Below are 26,773 nucleotides of genomic sequence, written 5' to 3'. Positions count from 1 at the left end.
GATTGTTTGTGGGCTGTGGACTCTTCAACTAGAAATGTTGTGTTGGCGAGCTGTTAAACCCCATTTTGGATGAATTCTTATTTTTATTTGGGGAATTGGGTGGTTTAGTGGTTTAACGTGTGCGTGTAAACTCATAAGATCTTTCATTGAGTCAATTGGCATGGTTTTGATACTCCACATGTACGTGACAAGAAGAAGAGCCGCCTGTCAAACTTTGTGGGTCTTCTCTGGGTTCCCAGGTTTCCTCCAACTGCTAAAGATGCCTATGCGCAAGCAAATTAGTGAAATAAAATTGAACTATATGTTAGTCCCAAAATGACCTAGTTTGTGTCGAGTGGATGTTTAACCCCATTTCTCTTTCTCTCTCTCTCTCCCTTATTTCTATATGATGTCCCATTTGGCACGGTTGGCATTAGTGCATCTTAAGGGAGTTTTATAAAACGATTTGTCTATATTAGAATGATTTTATAACACATTTCTAAAGTACACAATCACCCACATATTTTCTTGTAACAAAATCCAAATTGACAAGCGCAATATAAAATCTGGCTTTGGTAATAATTCCACATAAGCCTTATTGTGATCAGTTCAGCTAGAAGATTTTGTAACACATCATATCATTGGATAAAAACTGTGAGGTAGTACCAATTAAATCCCGATCCAACGTGTAACTGTCAAAACATGATTACCATGCCGACAATATTTTATAATAAAGCATTGAGTGGGTCCATGTACATATTATGATTATCTGAAAACCTGACGATGGTCATCAGAGACAAATTCTGTTTACAATATTTCCACATTAAGTTGTTTTTGTAGCCTTCAATTGTGATTACATAATAAACCGTAATTTTTATAATGCACGTAGAAAAAAACAGAATTTATTCCATTTCTATTTAAAGTTGTTTTGGTAATCATACAAATTGCAATGATTGTTTGCCATCTACTTGAACTAAACATATTTATTCCCATTTTGTCCCAGCCATCTTTGTTTAGTGGTCAAGTGGTCTAACTAGTGTGCTTTAGATCATAAGGTCTGTCACTGAGTCACGTGGCATGGTTTCGATCCCACACTTGTATGTGACAAGAAGTAGGGTCATCTGCCTAACCTCATGGGTTTTCTCTGGGTCTTCTGGTTTCCTCCCACTGTTAAAGATACATTTAATTCAAATTGATCCACTATGAACCGAGAACTAAGCGATTGAAATTTCTACCTAGCCTCGATCATCATTACTAAAGTCAGTACGATAAACAGCATAGTCTCGATTATCCATTTAATCGATAAATAGTTAAGGAAAGTTATGCAGTAAATCGGCTCATAATCCACTCAAGATCGCAGGCTAGCGATGCCATCTAGAGTTGATTTTGGTCTGGATAGGTTAATTTAATGTCTAATTAATAATTTAGATAACATTTCAGGCCTAAAGAAAGACCTGCAATAGACAGATTTAGCTCTTGCATAATGTATGTTTAATAATGAAAAACCAAGGTCTCATACATGTTGGCTTGCACATCTTGGCAGTTTCCATTCGAAGAAAGACGCAGCTATCAATTAAGGGTCTTAGTAATATCCTCATGCTTATGCCTTCATTAACCCAGTCGATACAGAACTGTAAGTCGTTAAACCCCATTTCATTTATGTTCACAAGGATCAACCTTGCGGGGTTTTTTTTTTTTGCTACATCCTGTTAATAGGCGTACATGTACTTTCCATGTCAGCCTTGAAACATCCTGAGGGTTTGTATCAGCCCATGTAGCGCTTCTAACCTATAACATTGTTACAAGAAAGTGAGAGGTGCACTATATTAAATAATAAAGAAGAATATTTACTAGGAGGAAGAAACCCAACCACCTGCTACATGTTATAACAGAAATAATCGTTAATTGTTACAAATATATAAAAAAAAAACAATTTCAACTCATTCACAATTTTCTTTGCTCCTTCAGAAACATCAATTGATGTGTATAAAACGCTTATGTCCTAGTTTATTGATTTCAGCAAATTCTATGTAAGGCCATACCAATTTGGTTATCTGATTGCGAACATTTGTTAAAATGTTTCTTGTTATTTTTTTAGGAAAAAGCTTAATTTAAAAAACAAAAGTACTTGCCTACGGCTTAATCCACTTTAAAATGTACTCGGATTGATTTTTTAATATTAATTAAGAAAATAAAATCAAAAAATCTATGCTGATAATCTCATGACTTAGATTCATAGGATCAAATACAGGCCCATCAATTAGATATGGCAAAACATAAGGACTGGAGAAGCAAGTGCCATAGCCCGGATTTTTGTGATAGAGGTGACAGAGGGGCTTCCATGGAGCACTGTATGCAAGAGCAACAAGAAGAGGGTGGATGGGGGAGAGGATTTGCCCACCTAGAAAATTTAAGTCAATTTTCTGGCATTTGCGATCATTGCTGGGAGCAAATTCTTGTGCGTGAAAGAGAGCCAATTCACTAGTCCTACAGCATGCACTAGTGGTACTAGTAAGTGGTGGGGGTGGGGGTCACTATAACCATGAATATTATATGATAGTGATGAGATAGTATAAGATCACAGCGGAGTGGAAGAATGATGACATAATGGAATTTCAGATAGGGACGCATAATGTGTAATATACTGAGCTTTTTAATTTGGGGGACTTTACTTGAGAGATGTGGGGGTGGGGGGCTGTCTTTGGGTCGGCTCCTTAGACAGCCACAAATAACACTAACTGGGGATCGTTGGACAAGCCCAAACCACCCTGAGACCACCCCAAACCATCCTAAATAGGGCTCCTTAGACCGCCCATAACTGCTATTGTCGCTGCAAGAACTATATATAGTACATGGTTCTGTGATAGTTTGAGGCGGTCAAAGGAACAGCAGTTTCAGACAGTTGAGGGATATACTGGTATAATATATCACTTGGGGTAGTCAATATTTACATGTATCAAGTGCCAAAGGGTTAAATGGGTTCTATCCACATTGACTGCCAGATGAAGTTCAATGCATTTCTGTTTTCTGTCAGGATAGAGAATCTACTTGGAAATTAATTACATGATTATCAATATTGTTACAGTGATGTAATTTTCTGATAACAATCTACAATATCTGTTTCTCAAAATGCTAGAAGCTACACATACACCCCTGTCAATGACCAGTAAAACCTGGCATCAAAATCACTAATCCAAAATATACCAGCATTTCATTTCGTTTAATTCTCTTGCGTGAAATGAAGTTAATAAGCGAGATGTTGAAATAAGGCTCTTTCCATATTTCCATTGTGGTTTTCTTCTTGAAACATAACTCAGCATGCCTACTTAGAGATACATTATGCAAGATTAGATAAAGAGCTGGCTGTGTATAGCTCTAAAGCTTCATTATCCAGTGTCTAGTTGTTTGGTTGGGATGAAAAACTAAGTGCCTTGGCAGTTGGAATTCAATAAGCCGTATTGCTGCTATCTGAGCAAAATTTCCCTCATAGCACACAACAGTATGGCGTTTGCCCGTCTTCGTTATCCCAGTCGGAGCAGAACAGTAGGATGTTCACCATTTCATTTCATTTCAATCAGATTTGGTTTTCGTCTGTGTAATGTTTAAACTAGACTAAGCTTTAAAAAGTACACAATTATTGAGTTATTGGTTTCACAACTCCTTTTTGTGGACAATCAGTCAGATTGGATGACTTTCCATCTATCAAAAATCTGAGTTTTAAAAAGGGTGTCTGCTGCGAGCTAGCTGTAGAAATCACTCTGAGACTAATGGATTTTGGTGTTGAAGAATCTCGATTATTCAGGGAGTATTTGTCAGAAGCCAGATTAAGAACCAATCGTTTAAAATTGGATGGAATTTTCATGTAAACGAAATAACATTTGAATTGATTTTAGTTTAGAATCTGACAACACGATTTTTTTGATTTATTCCTCTCCATTAGAAAGTCTTAATCACTGCTCTGCAGCAAAAATTACAATTTCAACCGCAATTGAAAAAAAAAAAAACAATTTCCACAACACTAACTCTCTGAATCAAAAAATTATTATTATTCGTTTTCAAACACATTTTTTTTTTTTTTAGCCTTTTCGTGGCAATTTTACAAAATTAACTTACAAATTGATTTATCTCCATGCTCCGTTGTGCTTCATGGCATAAATATACTCATGATTTTACATTCATTTCCATTTGCTGTAGAAAAAATTGGACAAAAAAAAACTTTTAGAGATTATCACGAGATCATAAGTTATCTTTATAGGCGGTCGTTAAGTCGAGAAGTATTTTTTCTCAAGAACCTGCATCGCCAAATTTACCATGAATTTGAATTTTATTCTGAATTTTGATATTATTTTAAGAAACAAAAATTGATTAGTTAAAAAAAGCATCTTTGTAATGACATTAAAGAGGAATAAAGGTGTCGTAAAATCTTTGAATTTCAAATAAGTCATTTAATGGATTTGCATGGTGTGATTTAAATTTCCTGTCTGACTGATTCGTCAGAATGTGGGCAACAAATAATCGTTGTTGTGTGCAAGCCTTGTGTATGATAATGAGTTGCTGGTTTTTGCTTTAATAGTTCAAAATGATGAAACATGAATATTCCGGTAATGAAAATTTCAATCAAATTACTTTATTCTGAGTGAAGTTATGAGTGTTTGAAGTTTTGACAATGTCAAGTACCATTGCCATGATAATAAAACAAAGTCTTGATTGTCAGTTCAATCATTGATTGACGTCCATTTTAACGTTAACCAATTAAATGTTCTAATCCATTGAATATCCGCAAGCGAATTATTGAAATAAAATTAAACCATATGTTATTCCCGAAATGACCTAGTTTGTGTCGAGTGGACGTTAAACCCCATTTCTCATTCTCTCTCCCATTGAATATCTCAGCCATCCCACACTTTAAAGATGTAGCGTAGATCGTTTATTATTGTAGCAATGGTACTTGACAACCAAGATTAAGCCTTGATTATCCATTTTTTCTTTAAATTTTTAAATCTTGTGGTTTGTCATACATCTAAATAATAGTTTACATAACATTTGAAGCCAGAAGAAAGATTAGCTCTTACTTAATGTATCTTTAAAAGACTGATTGGTTTCTATTTTATAGTACTTATGAGATATATGGTGTCATTTAATGTTGGACTTGATGTAGAAATTGTCAGTGTCAGTGGGTTACGAGTATTTGTTAATTTAATAATACTGGCCGTTAGATGTAATTAAATAGTCAAGTCATTAACAATGGTTCTAGATCTCCAGGAATCGTTAACGATGGTTCTAGAACTCCAGGAATCGTGTACATGTCCCTCTAATTAGGTTAAGTACCAATGATGTTAGTTTGTGATTAAACTATCTGATCATATCATGTATGTTTGGCACTCTTGTTATATCGGTAAGAGATGGTTACACGTTATACAAAGTTATGTGATAGTTATATCTTATTTGACAGTTATATGATAGTTATATCTATAAGACACAGTAGTTGTATCTATAAGGGGGATCACGTGGCTAAGTGGGTAAGACGCTAGCTCGCTAGCCTGGAGGTCGGGTGTTCGATCCCTGCATTGGCCGAGAAAGTTCATCCAGATTTTCCGGCGTGGTTCTCCCTTGTCAGTGATGCAGGATCGAGGGGCTGACAAGGAAAGCTGTCTAGTCGTTCGGATGGGACGAAAAACCGAGGTCCCGTGTACACATTGGCGTGCACGTAAAAGATCCCTTGGCAGTTGGAATTCGATATAAGAGTAGGCCGTAGTGCCGCTGTCCGGGCAAAATTTCCCTCATAGCACACTGTAGGGCGTATGCCCATCTTCATTAGCCCAGGTTAGGAGCAGAACAGTAGGACATTAAACTCCATTTCATTTCATTTCATTTCATTTGTATATATAAGACACAGTAGTTGTATCTATAAGACATTGTTACATAATCATATAGTCTATAAGGCATTGTTACACAGAAACATGATAACATATCTTAACACATGACACCGTTATATGATAGTAACACATGGCACAATTATATGATAGTAACATATGACACTTACAGTTATATGATAGTAACACATGGCACAATTATATGATAGTAACACATGACACAATTATATAATAGTAACAAATACCACAGTTATATGATAGTATTTTTTAACACAATTATATGATTGTAACACATGACAGGCACATTTATATGATAGTAACACATGACACGTACAGTTATACGATAGTAACACATGACACAGTTATATGGTAGTATATTTTATCAAGCAAAGAATGACAACCATTGTACAATAAAGATACAAACATAGGAGAAAGAAAAAATATGCACTTTGTGTAAAACTGGTGTAATCAATGGACACCATCATCAAGTTCTAGTGTTTAATATAAGGTTCTCTCTATAAAATGGGTGTAGTCAGTAGACACCAACATCGGTGTTATAGTGAAGTCACAGTGTATAATATATAAGGTTCTCTCTATAAAATGGGTGTAGTCAGTGGACACCAACATTAGTGTTATAGTGAAGTCACAGTGTATAATATATAAGGTTCTCTTTATAAAATGGGTGTAGTCAGTGGACACCAACACCAGTGTTATAGTGAAGTCACACTGTATAATATATAAGGGTTTCTCTTGCTCATTAATGAAGGGGAGGCAGACGATGAATTTCCTTCCTCGTCCTCCCATTGATTCCAAAGCTATAAAAAAAACTGCCTGATATTTATCTTGATTTTCTGTCTATTTTCAGTATATTGGTACCTTAGATGTCCCACGACCCAGTAGTAGAGTGGAGATCGTGGCGGCGATGCGTAGAATTCGTGTAAGTTGATCTCAGTTCCTTCATCCTGTTTATCCCAAATAAAAATAATTTTGGCATGCATGTATATAGTTCACACCCTGTCCATCGATCTGTCAACAATTGTCTTGTGAATGAGATAGAGACAACAAATTCTTGACGGATATTTCTCAAAATGAGTGTGAAGCATTGTGGTCAAGAGAGGACGTACACCATCAATATTCAGTGTTCTACGACCTTCCATTCCGGTGTTACTCTCATTATTCCGAAGGCGGGTGGATGGATGAATGGTAAGCACATGCGCACAGTATCATAAGGTCTGTCATTCAGTCAACTGATGGGGTTTCGATTCCCCGGTTGTACATGACAAGGAGTAGGGTTACCTGTCCAACCTCGCGGATTTTCTCCAGGTCCTCCGGTTTCCTTCCACCACTAAAGACCCCTACGTGCAAGTGAATTATAGAAATAAAATCGAACTATGTGTTAGTCTCTCTCTCTCTCTCTAGCTCTCTCTCTCTCTCACACCCCGAAAACCCTCAATAGAGATCAGGTTATCTTGAAGGATGAGTTCCTTATGAAATCGGTCAACATCCAAGTTTTCCTGTGAGATAAGCTTCTGTCGAGACATCCGTGCTGAGTGGGCGTATGTCTATGCTTTTCATTTCATTTCCTATGTAATCTCAGTCATAATATAAATACATTTTCACATTTTATTTTAAATATACAGCAGGGAATGGTCTGTACTTTAATAGACAATCGGTCACATGAAGTAGGTAATACTACCTGCCCGTGTCTGCAAGTTTTAAATCAAACGTGAACTTAATTACCTTCATTAAACATGAAACCGTGTCTGCTGTCTGCTGAGAGATTAGATTTATTTTTTCTATGCTAAATATTACTGCAGACATCTGTAACATGTCTAAACTATTATGACAACATTACCCAACATTTTTTGTACACAAGGTGAAGAGAGAGAGAGAGAAATGGGGTTTAACATCCACTCAACGTAAAGTAGGTTATTTCGGGACTAACATGGTTCAATTTTATTTCAATAATTTGCGCATAGGGGTCTTTAGCAGTCGGAGAAAACCCACGAGGTTTAAGAGACGACCTTACACCTTATTACGACACCACATCACTTGACTCAATGACATACTTTGTGATCAAACGTGCATGCGTTTAACCATTCAGCCACCCAAACTCCCTTCGTACACTATATAGGACTGAATATTTTGGAATATATTTAGATATCATTCCATCTTTGATTCACGTGAAAATAGAATTTTGTTTGAAATTATAGCTGCTGTGTGGGCGTTGATATGTATTTTATATCTTTATTTTAATTTTATATCGAGGAATATCTAAATGTCTACTTTAAAAATAACTTTTAATTTTAATCTTTGTTAGAGATTGTCATGGATACAAAATAATTTATGGTCTACACAGATGGTTTGTTACAGCCTACTTTAAAGTCTAACATCCTTTGAATTTGTTGATAATAGCCAGTAGATATATTTGTTAAGGCTTCAGTTTAACTTGAATCTTTGTAAGACTTTGGCATAGATAGGAAATAGTTTATGGTTTGTGAGAACCCAATTAAATTATGATTTCCTTTCGATCTTTTTAAGCCTTCTGCAGTTGTACAAGTTGGTTTATCCTAATAATATAAAACAGTTAGTCAATCCTGTAAATTTGTATTCTTGTTGAAACGTGTGTATATAATGATTGTTATCTTGATAACTGTGTTGTATATTATGTTCAATCGCTAAATGTCATTCACAGATTATGTTAGTCAGTTATATAAGTTACATAGAGAATCTCCTACAAATCTTTTTTAATATTTTTTTTATATAAACCCTTTATATCACCCAACCCTTTCTTACATGCACAAATAGATAAATATAATGTAAAGTGATATCTCCACTGAAGATATCACTCAGTAGAATATGAAAGTTGTCACACAAGCATGTCTGCTGTAGAATGTGTTTTGGCGTGATAAAGGGTATTATGCCGAAAATACTTACAGCAATGTATAAGTTGTAGTAGATGCTAAATATATTTTATGTAAGGCCCTGGAAATAATGCCATAAATACTCTGCTACATTATTTTTACCCAAATATTTAATTGTATTATAAAAGTCGCATTAGACCTACCGGTATTCCTAAAGAATATTATTATTATTTATTATCATGACAAGCCTATAATCAACTCTCTGGTTATCAGATGGCTCTGATTTTAAGCAGGTTAGACTACTGGAACCATTTAATAGTATAACTATAAAATAGATAATCATCTATATATGCTACATTTAAAGATACATTATGGGAGATTTTTATAAGGAGTTAGCCATTCTTGCTATAACAGTTCAAAAATAGATGATGAAAGAAGAATATATTGAAAATTTCAGTCAAATTACTTTATTCTGAACATAGTTATCACTAGATAACAAACCTTAATCTCTCAACCCTCCGTGTTTCGAGTTAAGAACTGAGGCCATGACCTATAACGTTGCAGCTGCCGGAGCGATTCACACCCGTCATTTTTAAACAAAATTGACAATAGTTTTAATCAAAACAACGATTGATTATTGTTATTTATAATATTTCTACAACACCCAACTACAATTAAGCATATAATCCTACCTGAAACGGGTACAAATCGTCATTTTTAAAATCGAGGCGTTAAGCCGTTACTAAGACCGCCATCTTTTTAAACGATACGCTGTCATCATGAAGGCAGGGCTAAATATAAGGCTTTTATAACAGCCAATCAAAAGGACAATCGAAAGCACAGTAACTATGAATGGATTTCGATGGCAGTGAAATGTCAGACAAAAACAACGCTTCATTAATTTAAACGTGAATATTTGGAGTTAGGCGACAGTTGTACCACTACATTGGCTTCTGTAAGTTTAATTAATCATAATATCATAAACTTATCTATTTTAAAGATGTTACATGCATTAATAAAGAAATTGAGTTTGCCACTTGGAACTAAAGGCATCCAATCGTAGCTAAAAACAAACACATCAGTATATATCAACGAGAACGTAGCTAAGTTATCACCAGTGTAATTTTTGACTAGAAATGGGATTGAATTCCATCTTCACCGATTCTTAGTATGGCCGATTGTTTGATTGACAGGTGTTAACTCCACCTACCATTTAAAATTAAATTAGTCAACGAAATCCCGTTTAAATCCGAGCTGAATCCAAGCCATCCGTGGGTCTACAGAGTTGATTTTGTGCTTGATCTAATTTATAATTTCTATGACGTCTGAAGCGTAAATAAAGACTTGCAATAATCGGATTTAGCTCTTGCATAATGTATGTTTAATCAATACTTCAAACAATCATAACATCGCACCGAACAAAGTAACTTCAATTAAATTTTCAACATATTTGTTTTTCATTATCAATTTTTGAAATATTATAGCAAGAATTGTCAGCTCTTTATCTAAATCTTACATAATACATCTTTAATGCTCGGTTTGACAATAGTCATTAAATTTTATTTTAAAACTCAGTTTGGCAAGAATTTTTTCTTAATAATCAACATAAGTTGATAGAATAATGAATTTGACGCTCCATTTGAAAGGAATTTTATCAAAATAAACTTTTAATTGGTAAAATAGTTTATCAGAATAATGAATTTGATATTCTGGAATTTTTTTACCAGACACTTAATTCGATCATTAAAAGATCTGTTGTGTCTTGTATCTTGTATAGAAGATGTTTTATGTGGAAACTATAGAAACTTTTATCTCGGTATAAAATGTTGTAGCGTGAGATTGATTGAACAGATCGAGATTGACTCGGCTTGCCAGCAGACAGCGAGTTGCAGACGTGTGGTTTAATGGATGAAAAGGCCATTTTGTATACCTGTAGTTTTTATATCAAACGTATTAAAATAGTTTAATATCAGAAGACGATGTACAATCATGTTCTGATTTACTGCCTTTATGTAAAACTAATATATTTAACAGCCCGTTGTAAAAGTCAGGGAACCATTAGACAATTTATTTAACAGTTTGTTTTAAAAGTTAGGGGGAATTGGTAGACGATGTAACATCTATATATGGCACAACCAGTTTTAAAAGTCAGGCAGAAGTTGTTATATAGATGATTAAAAACTGATATGTTTCGCAGTTCATTCTAAAAGTCAAGAAGAACTGGCAGATCATGTAACACCAATATATTTCACAGTTCATCTTAAAATTCAGGAAGAACTAATAGACATAGATGATGTTAAACTGATATATTTCACAACTCATTTTTAAAGTCGGGAGTGGTGGAGTGGGGTGTGGTGTGGGGGGGGGGGGAACTAGTCATATAGGCGATGTATATCCTTGCTGTCTTAATTTTACTATTTTTATGCAGCATGATAAAACATGGCAAAGACTGATTTCAAAGTCGATATTAATTCTTTTCTATAAAATATTTGGCAACCTGGGACACAAAGGCAGGAGTTACACAATACATGTATTCAGTGATGGGATTTCAAAATTTTTCTTGTCAGACATTTTTCCCCGAAAGTAAAGGGGCATAACTCTTATCATTATTCATTAAGAATCATGTATCAACAAAATATTCAAATTCATACGTAATAAAAGATAGGTGCACCTCGTTATTTTTCATGTTTAATTCCTGTACGGTATTCCTCCAAAATTACCATATTTTTCGGGTCATGAGTCGATGTATTAATTGTCAATAGGCCTTAGCATGTTTAGGATATTGAAGCAAGCCATTACATACATACATAATCAACCCTTTCAAATTTTCAACCCTTTCATTTGCAAAAAAATGCTCCAAAACACAAAAAATACATGTTTTATCTGAAACAGATGCAAATTTTCTTGGTTACTTTCTCCAAAATTTAACAATTTTCCCAACATTTAATGGACGGAAATTGTTTATTTTGATAGTTGAATTTGAAGTAATGTCTTTGGTGACAGGTTAGTGGTCTGTTTTAAATCAAAATGAAATGGTAGATTGTATTTTTGTTATAAATTATTAAGTAACCACTTTCTCTAATTCTCTGGTTTTAAAACTCTGGATAATTTCATTTGCCTTCATCTAGCCTGAAACCAAATTACGATATTTTTCTTTAAATGAAACCGACAATTAAATTGTGTTCCTGCGGCCCATCAGCTAATAGCTTGTCTGATTGTTGAATTGGCCAATTAGATGTCTTAAGCTTGTTTTTCTTACTTTTCTAATGTGTTTCGGTTTTTCTTTTTGAGAACAATAATTTAAAAGGTTTTTATCACATATAGGTTATGTGCTAATGTAAGATATATCTAGTAAAACTTGTAAAAATAAGAGTTCTTCAATTAGATGATGCCATGTATTAGGATTCTGGAACATTTTGTCTGAGCCCTAAAATTGATACCTTTTATCAACTTAATATGTTGATATGCATGTCAATAAGATAATACAACCCTCATCCTTTTTCTTTATCTCTGTCTTCTAATCTTCTACCCACTCTCTCCTTTTTCACTTCTCACCTTCATTTATCTTCTACTCTATCTTTTATCTCCTCTCCCCTCCACCTTTCCCTTTGTTACCTCTCCCCTCCTTCATCAGTCACCTCCACCACGCATCTCCTCCTTCGTTACTCCTCTTTTCCTCCACCTCCCTCCTCCATTCCTCCTGCATCTTTAACTCTGCACCTCTCTCCTTCATCACTCCATCACCCAGCTCTTCTTTGTTTACCTCTCCCCCTCCTTTATCATTCACCTCCACAACACCTCTACTCCTTCATGACTTCTTTTCTTTACCTCTGCACCTCTCTCCTTCATCACTATCCTCCTCCCACCATCACCCAGTTCCTCCTTGTTTACCACTCCCCTCCTTTATCACCTCCACCACTGCCTATCTTTCACTTCTTGCTTTCATTACCTTTCTCCTCCTCCATCCCACTTCTCCTTCACCTCCTTCTCCACCTCTCTCCTTCACCTCTCACCTTCTTTAACACCCTTCTACTTCTTCACCTATCATCTCTTCACCACCCCTCTCCTTCTTCACCACCACTCTCCTTCACCTCTCAGCTCCTCAACCTCCCTTCTTCTTCACCTCTCATTTCCTTCACCACCCCTCTCCTCTCTAGACTCCCATCTTCACCCCTCACCTCCTTCATCACCCTTCTCCTCCTTCACCACCCCTCTCCTCTTTCACCCCCACCTTCTCCTCTCACCTCTGCATTTCTATTCCTTTACCTCTCTCCTCCTTTAACTCTTCTTCTCTCACTCTGTCCTTCTCCACCACTCACCTCCATTCCTCTTCTCCACCACTCACCTTCCACTCTTTCCCCCCACTACATGTATCCCCTTCACTTCACCTCCTTCACTACCCCCTTCTTCACCACCCCTCTCCTCTTTCACCTCCCTCCTTCACCTCTCAACTCCTCCTTTCTATTCCTTTACCTATCTCTTCCCTCTCTCTTCCTTTACCTTTCTTATTTCTCCTCCAACTTTCTCCTTCTCCACCACTCACCTCCACCACTCTCCTCCCACTCTCCCCTTCCATGCCTCTCCACCTTTCCCTTTCATGACACTACTGCTTCAAATTCTCAAATATATTAACAGATGATGTTTCTTTTTCAGTATGAATTTAAAGCCAAGGCCATTAAAAAGAAGAAGGTGACCTTGACAGTCTCCACAGATGGGGTCAAAGTTCAAATCCGTAAGAAAAAGAAAGTAAGAAACTTTAATAAACCTGATAAGATGGTCCCAATTGAACTGAATTGTATAGAGTGACATGGCAATCAATCTAATCCCAGGTGGCAATGTTAAAATTTATATCATTTGAAGGCTGATCTGACATGTCCCTGGAGCCTAATACGTAAGACCTTGAATCACTAACCAAGAGGTCCCATGTTCAAACCCTGTGTTTACAGAGAAAGTTCATCGTGATTTTCTGGCATGACCTATTATTGCCCATCAGATCAGATCCTTGATCTGCCTCTGAACAGAAAATATTGGGTTTGGATTTAAATCCTTTAGCCCTTGAAATGCCCCAAAACCACCTGGAACAAGGGCTCCTAAGATCGTACTTAATTGCTCAAGTACAATCATATGAAGAGCTACTCGTATTCATAAATCTCGGGCGGGGTTTAAGGGTATATCCCTAAACATCCCCAGTGCACAAACACTACTCTTCCTTAGATCTCCCTCAACTTTTCTCTAATATTCTTTAAGGAGAGAGAGAGAGAGAGAGAGTGAGATGGGGTTTAACGTTCACTCAACACAAACTAGGTCATTGCGGACTAACACATGGTTCAATTTTATTTCAATAATTCGATGGCACGTTAGGGTCTTTAGCAGTGGGAGGAAACCAGAGATATCCGGAGAAAACCCACAAGGTTGGACAGGCGACCCTTCTCCTTGTCACATATAACCAGGGAATCGAAACAGCACGCACATGCTAACCATTCGGCTATCCAACCCTCGCTTTCTTTCAAGAGCTGAGTAGTAAGGGGTAAACATTACATTATTTTTTTATTTTTGTAGAAAAATTGGACATCGTTTGATGAGAGTAGATTATTAATTATGACCCACGCAATCTATAGGTAAGTTGAAATTTACAAGTAGATAATGAATTGTGACCCACGCAATCTATACGTAGGTGGAAATTTACAAGTAGATAATGAATTGTGACCCACGCTATCTATACATAGGTGGAAATTTACAAGTAGATAATGAATTGTGACCCACGCAATCTATACGTAGGTGGAAATTTACAAGTAGATAATGAATTGTGACCCACGCAATCTATACGTAGGTGGAAATTTACAAGTAGATAATGAATTGTGACCCACGCAATCTATACATAGGTGGAAATTTACAAGTAGATAATGAATTGTGACCCACGCAACTTATACATAGGTGGAAATTTCCAAGTAGATAATGAATTGTGACCCACGCAATCTATACGTAGGTGGAAATTTACAAGTAGATAATGAATTGTGACCCACGCAATCTATACGTAGGTGGAAATTTACAAGTAGATAATGAATTGTGACCCAAACAATCTATAGGTAGGTGAGTAGATTATTAATTACGACCCATGCCATCTATAGGTAGGTGAAAAGTTACAATTTCCCTCTCAGATTTCACCATATGTCGGTTCATAACATTTAGCTCAGTGAGTAAGATGCTGGTTAAAGGACAATGTTGGTTTCAGCTAATATTATATATACATGTTATTGCAAATCCATTTTGAATCAACCACTTAAGTCAACCAACCTTGCATGTATTGTGGAACTAGGAATCTTCCCACTAATGCTAAACACTTATACTCGCATGCTTATGTATCATAAAAGGCTGAACGATGCCAGGGTGAAACAAATATTTCCTCTTCTATCAGCAGCCTATATTGAAGATAAATATATCCTCTAAAAATTGTCTTGGTCAGTTGCAATCAATAATTTAATATCGAAACTCGAAATAAATCATGTACATTTGCTAAATAAAGAGAATATAAAGAAATTTAACTCCTTCTACCACATATCCTCTAACTCGAATAACAGCAAAATACGTACATATTTCATTTCTAAACCTACTGTTACGTACTCTCCAGACTATTTATATTTGGTTAAAAGTAGAGATCATAAGAAAGATATGACCACACTTAAACTCAGTATGCATCACTTAGAAATAGAGAGCAAATTAGCAAATTACATACAGATTTCATTTCTAAACCTACTGTTATGAACTCTCCAGGCTATTTATATTTGGTTAAAATTAGAGATCATAAGAAAGCTATGACCACAATTATAGACTCAGTACGCATCACTTAGAAATAGAGAGGGGCCGATCCACAAAAAATTCCCGCTGATCAGCGTTTATGCAAATTTTGCTACTTAAACTCGATCGAAAACAAGCAACATTTTTTGCTAGACTGTAGCAAGTATAAAGAAATACGTAAAGCCCATTTATACCCAGCCTTCTCAGTAAAGCGACGTTTACACGATACAACCAATCCATACAACCGTCGGATGCAACATATTGGACGACTGTTTACACCGTACAGTGGTTCTATTCGTTGTATGGCAACATTTATTCCTTCTTAGTAATTGAATAAAATGGCAGTAAGACGACACTTCTTTTCCCCGTCTTGATGCCGCGGGTTCCACAAAGACTTTGCTTCCCATACAGAGTTATTATATATTCAAATTCAGTCCGGGATAGGTTTAGATCCATTTTAGAGGAGATCAAAGACCTCGAAGCGATAGAATAAGACATCTTTAATCAGGAATTCTGGTTGCCAAGTCAGATATAACATCATACGGCATATGACGTTGTCTAATATAACGCACTTTGATTGGCTATTGCATGAGTTGGTCGGATGAGAATAGAACTGATCCTATCCATGCAATAAGCCGTCCATCCGACCATTTGTCTGATCAGTTGGTCGGATGCGACGGTTGTATGGATTGATTGTATCGTGTAAACGCTGCTTAAATACTGAGATTTTCTACAATTTTATTGATCTCTTTAACCAACCAAAATCGATTGCCAAGGCAGTGGCTTTATATTTGTTTTTGGCTTTTGATCTAAATCAAATTTGGTGGCAACTACGTACATGTAACTGAAACCCTATACAAGTAGATATAAATGTACTATACTGTTTGTATGAATGTATTACTTGTGTGTACATGTATGTGTTGTCTATATGTAGTATGTATTATTAAATGTATATGACTATATCTAAGTGTATATGTATGCATGCTGTCCTTAATGGACATTTTGATGCAATAAATATTTCATCCTATCTTATCTATAATTTTAATCTTCACTCTCTTTGAGCGGGAACAAAGATGTGAAGAATCAGGAAGTGACAAAAAAAAAGAAAAACAGGAGTTGAAAGCGATAACAGATACACAGTCCATTTTTCAGCTCACTTATTATTCCTTTGATGTCAAAAAGTTGTAATGTGAGACCGTTAGGGGATATCTGTTCAAAACAAACTATACATAAAAGAATTGGCTATCACACGATAAGAGAATGTGAGAAAAATACAAAAAGTCTGTGAATTGTTTTTTTTTTTTTCAATTCTCAACTGACGCCAACTTTGTCCTTTAACTAACCATGAACTCCAGGGCCTATTGGCTGAGAAAGAAAGAACACAATACAGTAATTTCATTGCTGCCTGGGCAAAATTTCTCAGCATGGCTTATGCCAGTCTACCTCTGCCTGGTTCGTGTGCTGAACAGGAAGACATTAAACCTTATTTCATGTGGGCAGTTGGTGGCTGAAAGGACTAGCATATGCATTTAAGATCATAAGGTCTGTCATGGAGTCAAGCATGGAGTAGGTTCACCTGCCTAACCATGTAGATTTTCTACGAGTCCACTAGTTTCCTCCCACTGCTAAAAGACTCTACATGCAAACAAAACCTTTCTCTTTTATTGTTCGTTCTTTCCTTAATTATTTGTCATTTCGTTGGAATTAAATTTTTTGTGAACTGAACCTCAAAGTGGTTATTAAAGGAAATGAAAATCGATATAAAACAGATTTAATGTGACATTCATTATCTTTATAAAAACGCTAAACTACACCTTATTTTGTTGATATAAAAACCTGTTTGTGTAACTAGTCAAGTGAAGCTGACTGGTTTCTCATCAAGCGTAGACGTTGATATAATAATTTATAACGAGTCGTCAAGTGTTTGTTGACCATCAAGCCGTATTGATACAACAGTTTACCCAGTCATCATCGTTACAACTATCGCTAATTGTCTGCACGTTGATCACTAGTTCAGTAAATGCAGCCATAATTGAAGGAGATCCGTAATAAATTGAATTTTGATGCTCGATAAACATTTGATGGCGTCTCAATAACCCGTTTGCCACTTTGATAAATTGCGTAAACATTTTCCTTTTCGACTCAAATTTATGATAAACTCTGCGAGAAACTGTTCGATAATCGGAAGACTTTATAACTTTGAATACGTCAAGAATTATTTGTGTTTAAATGAAGGACGTTCTATGAATGCCTAGTTGAACCTAGTTTCTAACTAGGTGTTGGAATTGATCAGTGGGATTGCGTTACGTCTGATGAAATAATAAAGTTAGAAGTCAACAGATCTCTGTTTATGAACTGATCGAGTTTAGTCGTGTAATAATTAAAGATGTATTACGTAAGAGCTAAATGTGACTATTGCAGGTCTTTATTTTGGCTTCAAATTTTATATAAATTATTATTATTTATTATTTAAAAATTGAATTAAAAAATGGATAATCAAGACTTTGTTTATTACCATTGTAGCAATGAAAATCAAGACTCAAACTTCGAATAAAATAATTTGATTGAAATTTCCAATATATTCCTGTTTTATTATCTATTTTGAAACTATTATAGTGAGAACTGTCAGCTCTATATCAAAATCTAAAATAATGCATTCATATGCATATTCCCCAAGCAGCGAACTTGACAAGACTGTATCTGAACAAGAGTATTTTAATCCAGGATGTATTCAGACACAAGTCCCATATCAATTGGTTATGAATATAATCCTGTTGTCGGGTGTATATAGATAATAATAGAATTATAGGTTAATACTGTGATTATAGAAATAATCATAATTTAAATTTAAATTCACTGGAATAATGACAGACTACAACAATTTGAGAATATCTTATCTTCTGAATATCAGTACTCTAATAGTATCCGAAAATAAGAAACCTGACAGGACTGTATTTGAATCCAGGATGTGTTCGGAAAGGAAGTCCTATATCTGGTCATCCAGTATATTTACACCATGACCATTATGTTACAGATTGATTATCTCTACACTATAAAAATGTTCACAATTTAAATTTGAATTCCTCTTACAGGGCATATTGCTCTATTCTTTTAAACCTTAAAATAGACGAAAATGGCTCGAAAAAGCACATGTTAATGTAATATGAATGTAAGTGATTTACATTTAATTTTTTTTGTCCCCTGCCTTTTGAAGAAAGCAGGGAACTATTAAAATGGGTTCGTCCGTCTGTCTGTCTGTCCGTCTGTCCGTCCGTCTTTCTGTCTGTCACACTTTTTGGGACACAATAACTCTCCTTCTAATTGACCTAGAATGTTCAAACTTGGTGTATGTGTTTATTAAGTCAATGCCTTGATGGAGTTCGAAGATGAGCATTTTCGGCTTAGGGTAAGCAGAGATAAGCAATTTGATTGGTTGATGCTTTGGGACACGATAACTTTAGTTCTAATTACGCGAGAGTGATGAAACATGGTGTATAGTTTAATTACATCAATACCTTGACTAAGTTCGATAATGAGCTTTTTCTGCTCAGAGTAAGCAGAGCGATAAGCAATTTGATTGATCGAGACTTTGGAACACAATAACTCTCCTTCTAATTGAGCTAGAATGTTCAAACTTGGTGTAGGTGTTTATTAGGCCAATGCCTTGATGGAGTGTGAAGATGAGAAATTTCTGCTTAGGGTAAGCATAGATAAGCAATTTGATTGGTTGATGCTTTGGGACACGATAACTTTAGTTCTAATTAAGTGAGAGTGATGAAACTTGTTGTATAGTTTCATTACATCAATACCTTGACTAAGTTCAATGATGAGAATTTTCTGCTTTAGGAGCAATAAGCATTTTGATTGGTCAAGACTTTGGAACATAACAACTCTTCTTCTAATTGAGGTAGAATGTTTAAACTTGATGTAGATGTTCGTCTTGACTTAGTTCAATGATTAACATATTGAGCTAAAGCTAAGCAGAGATAAGCAATTTCCTTGGTCGATGCTTTGGCGCAAGATAACTTTGATTCTATCTGATAGAGAGTGATGAAACTTAGTGTATAGTTTATAATCAGTTTGATTGGTTGATACTTTTGAAAAAATAGATGTGCGATTAATTATTATGTTATTTATTTATTTGGGGATTTTGGCGGGGGACATCAGCCTCACTGTTGGCTTGTTATTATTATTTTGTCATGTGTGAATCAGCCATGACTTACTACTTCTGCAATGTCTTGTAGGATATGTTTTTCTTTGTTCAGTACAATATGCACCCAAAACCATAGCCTACACGACTGGTGTAGTGATTTTAATTGTGTCTTAATTATTGGATGGGTTCCTATAATAACATCAGGGGGGGTGGATGGCCGAATGGTTAGCACGCACACGTTGTATCATTAGGCCTGTCATTGAGTCAAATGGCGGGGTTTCGATTTTGAATTATGGACAGATGAGGGATTTTTTATGGCCGATCACGAACAGGCACACATAGCGATCATCCTGAGAGCATACGTCACTCTGCAAGTAAATTACATCAATCTTGGACTTGTACAAAATTTGAGATTGCTGTGATAGCTGCTAATCATTTGCTCCCTAAACACTTGAATCGTGACGTTAAAGAGACAAGGCCTTTCTGACCAAAGAATCACCAATTCTTCTTCTTTCGTCAAACTGCACGCTTCAGTCATTTTGAGATCATGTAATATCAATGATGTCTCTGATTGGCTTATGAAAATGGTTGCTCGACAATATATGCTGGTCATGGGCAGACAAGTGGATATACCGGCGAATTGGCTTAAAATATTCGGCCAAGAATATCTAACATGTTAGATTTGGGTGATCGGTCGGGAGAATCGTTTGCCGATCAGGATTGTCGTCGCTGTGAACGATAAGACGAAAAAATACGCTCGAATACCCTAGGTATTAATAGCTTACAACAAAAATATGTCTTGATAATTTGTTTTTAGTATATTAGAGTCTGAATACTGGTAGGCTAAAATTTATGATTACCTTAAAAACGTAGTGAATCATAGGTACACCTGCTCAGTATTTTTAAGTTCATGTCAATAATATACCTGAATGATTACCTGCCTTCGTTTAGATACTGAAAGTGAAACACCCATGATAAGAAAAGTTCATGATGGCTAAACGTTGTTTATTTTCTTGATAAAAAGACTAACACATATATGTTTCCATTTCTATGCTGGAAATGAAATGAAGTTTTATGTTTTGCTATGGATGTGATGAAATGAAATGGGGTTTAATGTCTTACTATAGATGTGAGGAAATGAAATGGGGTTTAGCATCTTACTATTATTGTGAGGGAATGAAATGGGGTTTAGCGTCTTACTACTATTGTGAGGGAATGAAATGGGGTTTAGCGTCTTACTAGAGATGTGAGGAAATGAAATGAGGTTTAGCGTCTTACTACTATTGTGAGGGAATGAAATGGGGTTTAGCGTCTTACTAGAGATGTGAGGAAATGAAATGAGGTTTAGTGTCTTACTATTATTGTGAGGGAATGAAATGGGGTTTAGCGTCTTACTAGAGATGTGAGGAAATGAAAAGGGGTTCAATGTCTTACTATAGATGTGATGAAATGAAATGAGGTTTAATGTCTTACTATAGATGTGAGGAAATGAAATGGAGTTTAATGTCCTACTAGAGGTTTGAGGAAACCAAACTACTGTGAGAAAACAGATGAGGTTGAACAGATGACTTACTACTTATCTTGTACATGCTTGGGATTGATCTCATGCGTTGCATAGATAACAGACTATCAAATATAGAGTCCCCCCCCCACCCATGAAATTTAGCGTTTCCCTAATGACATTTACAATTTCCCTATTGAAATTTAGAATTTCCCCAATGAAATTTAGAATTTTGCCAATGAAATTGTTTTTTAAGAGTGTAAAAACTTATTAGAATCTACAATGTAACCATAAAACTTATAAAAAGCCAAATAACTTAATCCTTTAAAACTTATTAAAGCTAAATAACTTGCACTTTAAAACTTAATAAACTCATATAATATTACTTGCTAAAGTCGTACAACCCTTTTAAGAACTTATCAAAGCCATAGGTTATGTTGATTCTTCACTTGGCTTGATAAAACTAACGATCTGTCACCGCACTCAAAACTTAATTAAATCCCACACAATATAATCGCGTAATGAAATCGTATAATAGGCTTGTTGAATCTCACCACATGTATAGAGCGAATCGAGTCAATAATCTTTACGTTTAATTTTCGCGTTTACAATGGTTGAAGTTTTTTCGTGAGTGTAACCGAAGACATTGATACGTGGTAAATATCCAATATTCGTCATGTCGCACTGGGTTTTATCAACTCCTAATATGGTTATAGAAGTTAGACTTGTGTTAGGTTCAGGAATAAAATGTTATATTATATTATCAAGTAACAGGCTGTTTATTTCAGTTTATTGATTGTGTTATTAACTTTAACAGTAGTATGCAGGGTCTGTGAGAGGTCTTTCAGGGGTCTTTGTGTGGCTTAGGCACCTCTTGTGGTGGGGAGTAGGAAGGGTGGTGTGATCAATGCATGCAGGGTCTGTGAGAGGTCTTTGAGGGTCTTTGTGTGGCTAGGTACCTATTGTGGTGGGGAGTAGGAAGGGTGTTGTGATCAATGCATGCAGGGTCTGTGAAGTGGTCTTAGAGTGGCTTAGGCACCTCCTGTGGTGGGGAGTAGGAAGGTTGGTGTGATCAATACATGCAGGGTTTGTGAGGGGATCTCTGAAGGGATCTTTGGGCAGGTTAGACACCTTCTGTGATGGGAGGAGGAAGGTTGGTGTGATAATGCATGCAAGGTCTGTGAGAGGGTCTGTGAGGGGTCTTCGGGTGGCTTAGGCATCTCCCGTGGTGGGGAGTAGGAAGAGTGGTGTGATCAATACATGCAGGGTTTGTGAGAAGATGTGTGAAGAGATCTTTGGGCAGCTTAGACACCTTCTGTGATGGGAGTAGGTGTTGTAATAATGCATGCAGGGTCTGTGAAGGGATCTGTGAGGAGGCCTTCGAGGGGCTTAGGCACCTTCTGAGGTGGGGAGGAGGAAAGGTGGTGTGATCAATGCATGCAGGATCTGCGAAGTGGTCTTTGAGTGGTTATGGCACTTCCTTCTTAAATTTTGGGTGTGTAGGGGTACGACGAAGGGGTTTGGGTAGTGGTGTGATCTCTTCAAGTTATGGGATCTTTGGCTTCTATTCAACACTACCTCTAGAAAATCAGCATGTGTGGTGGGGGAGGGGGGAATTCATGTGAATGTGATCTGTGCAAGTCATGTGTTCTAAGATGTAATGAACTAAAATAGGGTTTAGCGTCCTACTGTACTACTCCCACTCGGGTAATGAAGGCTGGCATATGCCATACGGTGTGCTATGAGGGGAAATTTGGCTAGGCACGTCAATATGGTCTACTCTTATATCAAATTCTATCTCCCAAGGGTTCTTTTACATGCACACCGATGACTATACATTATCCCTTGCCAAGCCCTGTGTCCTGCATCATTGACAAGGGGAACCACAGTGGAAAATCTCTTTGAACTTGCTCAGCCAACACCAGTAACCCACACTTAGAAAAACTGCCTTTGGGGACTCTAGAAAATATTGGGAGTTTGGGTGGTCGTGTGATCTTATGCATGCACTGTAGATCATAAGGTCTCCTATCTGTGCAAGACATGGATTTTATCCCATGCTTCAGATGGCATAGGCAGCCTGTCTTCGGGCCTACCCCTAGAAAATGTAGGGGGGCTTGTCTATGTGTTACAAGTCATAGTAAGACATTATGACCCTTTTCATTTCCTCACATCTATAGTAAGACGCTAAACCCCATTTCATTTCATCATGTCTATAGTAAGACACTAAACCCCTTTTCATTTCCTTACATCTATAGTAAGACATTAAACCCCTTTTTATTTCCTAACATCTATAGTAAGACGCTAAACCCCTTTTCATTCCCTCACATCTCTAGTAAGATGCTAAACCCCTTTTCATTCCCTCACATCTCTAGTAAGATAAACTTATATATGTGATGAATGGTCTAATGTGGTTTAGTTTATAAGGTCTGTTGTTGAGTCAAGTGACGTGGTTTTAATTCCCTGCTTGTACATGACAAGGTTTGGGGGTGCCTGTCCAACCTTGTGGGTTTTCTCCATGCTCTCTGCTAAAAACCCAAGCAAAAGTGAATTGTTAAGACAAGTCCTGAAATGATATATTTGTGTTGAGTGGACATTGAACTCTCTCTCTCTCTCTCTCTCTCTCTCTATCTGAACATGAAAAGACAACATACTCTATGATTTGTAGCCGAAATATTTTAAATGAAAAACTAACCAAATTCGTAGCTCGAAAATAAAAGTTGCCATTTTCAGTAAAACATTTGATATAGTTATTTTCCAGCATAGTTATAATTAAATTGTTACATGTGTGTATAGAAGGGGGAATAACTTCATTTGAACAAATCAACATTCATGATATAATCTGATGTGGCCAATATCTTATATAACTTCATACTAAACTTAGGCTGCCTGTCTACAGTTAGCTCCTCTCAAGAAATGACAATCTAGTTGACCGACATATTAAGTCCTAAATCAACGATTTTAGCCGAAAACACTAAGTATACTTCAAGAATTTCGTTAAGTACTACTTCCATTTAATAAAATTGAAAAAGTTTATTTATTTAGTCTTTGTGTGTATAACAGATGTGAAGCGGAGTAGAACCGCATTACAAAACAGTATATTAATTTTTGGATATGGTGGCCATTTAGGACATAGGTCTATTCTAGAAGTATGAAGTAGATGGATCTCTGTGTGTAGAATGATATAACTTATACGATCAGGGTTGCAAGAACTGAAACGTAATGAATAAATTAAAATACCACTCTATTCAACTTAAAAATCTGCTTTTGATCAATCAGTTACACAGATCTACCAGACTGTCCAGTCATTTGGATGGTATGAAAAACCGAGGCCCCATGTACACATTGGCGTGCACGTAAAAGATCCCTTGACAGTTGGAATTTGATATAAGAGTAGGTCGTAGGACATGGGGGCAGATACTACGTTTTCCTCACACTGTAAATACCCCTGCTAAATATTCAAGTCTGTTTGAACATTAACTTTTAAAGATATACATAAATCTCAAAACTAGATAAGAAAAAGTTTGGAGATTATGTGTACAAACTGGTTTTAATATGTGAATACACTTCTGCTGACTGAAATTGTCATGCCCATATAACCATAGAAATAAAAATTAGCATTTGTTAGTCTCAAAATGACCTACATACTTTTTTTTTTTTGGGGGGGGGGGCTGGTCTGGGTCCTCCGATTTCCTCCCACTCCTAAATACCTGTAAGCACAAGCGAATTAATGAAATAAAATTGTACCATATGTTAGTCCCGAAATGACCTTTGTTGTGCTGTGTGGAGTAGTGTGGACATTAAACTCTTATTTTCTATTCTATAAACTTTTCAAATAAAACATTTTTTTTTTTTTACTTATTTCAGGATTTTCTATGTATCCCACGATTCCCAGGATTTAAAGATATGGAGTTATATAGCTAGAGATGGACCTAGTAATGTATTTAAATGTAATGTCTTCAAGGCCTATAAAAAGGTTAGTGTCAGCTTTCGTATAAAATAGCCAATATCAACACTGTTGTATTTTCAGGGTCCCTGAAAAATAGAAAATTTGGAGTTAAGACTAAAGAGTATTGAAAATAATTCCATCCAAGTGATATGCTGGACTGAAAATCAAGTTATTCTATGAATTGAGGAAAAATTGGTCAGAGTTTTGTATTGAAAATATCAAACAAGCGTAAAACATTAATGAAAATGTCTTGTATTTTATTTTTATTATTCCAACATTATGGGCTGTGATATGTGAAGTATCAAGTGGCAGACGCAGGATATGTGGTTAGGAGGGGCTCTGGGGCTGCCTTTAAGAAAATTTTTAAAAATCTGGGTGTCATACATTCAATTTCATCAGCTACATCACCCCAACTAATTAAAAGCTGAAATTTACTCGTTTCATAGACACAAGCTGAAACAGAATAAGAATTGAATATTTTATACTGTTGTTTGTGGGGAAGGGGGGCTAACGACACACAACTTTGATACCATCACTGTTCTCATCTCTTGATTTGCGTATATATAATCATATTGAATAACTGTTAATCTCAAGAAAGCTAGGTAATATGTTGAAGTGTTGAACACACGATTCATAAAAGATAAATTTGTAAGTTCCTTGGCACACACAGGCACACCTACACACCCTTGTGCATTAAATATGAAATGTTTGTCTATAGTATTAACTTTCGGATAACATTTACAATTATATTCAACCAAACTGTTTGTGTCTGGAAATGATGAAAATTATTATTATTATTATTACACCAGATCTGTTTGAACTATCAATCAATCAACACACCTGTATAGGTCGTTAGACAAGTCAGGTGTTGGTCAATCTTTATTTCAGCTGTTCACAAGTAGAATTTGTTTATTGTAAATGGGAATTGTGTAGTTTCGATTCCAAACTTGAACATGACAAGGAGTAGGGTCGCCTGTCCAGCCTCATGAGTTTTCTCCATGTCTTCGGGACTCCTCCTACTGTTAAAGACACCTACGCTCAAGCAAATTATTGAAATGAAAAAGAACCATATGTTAGTCCAGGAATGCTCATGCCTGTACTTTAAGAGCCTGGTTTTGGTGCATATTTATAGGTTGTTAAACCCCATTTAACTTCATTTTCTTGAAAAGTTATGGTGTTAAAATTAATTTTGTTTTAATCTGTATGATTTGGGTTTAATGTCAGGAGCATCCAAAATTTATTAATGACTTAAATTAATTTGAAAAATCAATTCGATTCTTGTTGATTAATGCCGACCGACAGTTTACACTTGTCCAATGACAGGCAATGAGACGTAGCAATGGGTTTTTTCTCTCCACTACTAAATAATTGGTCTGGTGATGTTTCTAGTGGAGATTTATTATGATTAATGGTAGGTTAATCTGTTTACCGTTTCCTCTCAACTGGTCAGCTGGTCAGCTGGTGTACAGATTTATACAACTTGGTCAGCTGGTTGTCTGTGTTTATAAACCAGACAAGTCTACCAAGTTATTAACCTCATTTATACTGGATCACAACGACTGGTCAGCAAAGTCTTTAAAGTTATAAACCTCATAAAGCTTATAATTAAAACAACTTTACCAGACTCAGTTTATTATTTACACAACAGAATTATTATGCTCT

The 26,773-nt window shown here is 36.0% G+C and overlaps 1 protein-coding gene across 2 annotated transcripts in view; it reads left to right on the top strand.

Annotated features, from left to right (window-relative positions):
- The window catches only part of LOC126808896 (carboxyl-terminal PDZ ligand of neuronal nitric oxide synthase protein), a 124,865-nt gene that overhangs the window by 74,529 nt on the left and 23,563 nt on the right, over positions 1-26,773 (top strand). For both annotated transcript variants that reach the window (XM_050533947.2, XM_050533948.2), the window contains 4 exons: positions 6,718-6,789; positions 13,370-13,462; positions 14,276-14,334; positions 25,030-25,138. In XM_050533947.2, the coding sequence (XP_050389904.1) occupies positions 6,718-6,789; positions 13,370-13,462; positions 14,276-14,334; positions 25,030-25,138 (333 nt within the window). The remainder of the gene's footprint in view (positions 1-6,717; positions 6,790-13,369; positions 13,463-14,275; positions 14,335-25,029; positions 25,139-26,773) is intronic.

Source organism: Patella vulgata, chromosome 1, assembly GCF_932274485.2.
Source record: "Patella vulgata chromosome 1, xgPatVulg1.2, whole genome shotgun sequence".
Taxonomy (NCBI): domain Eukaryota; kingdom Metazoa; phylum Mollusca; class Gastropoda; family Patellidae; genus Patella; species Patella vulgata.
This window is presented reverse-complemented; position numbering and strand designations above follow the sequence as displayed.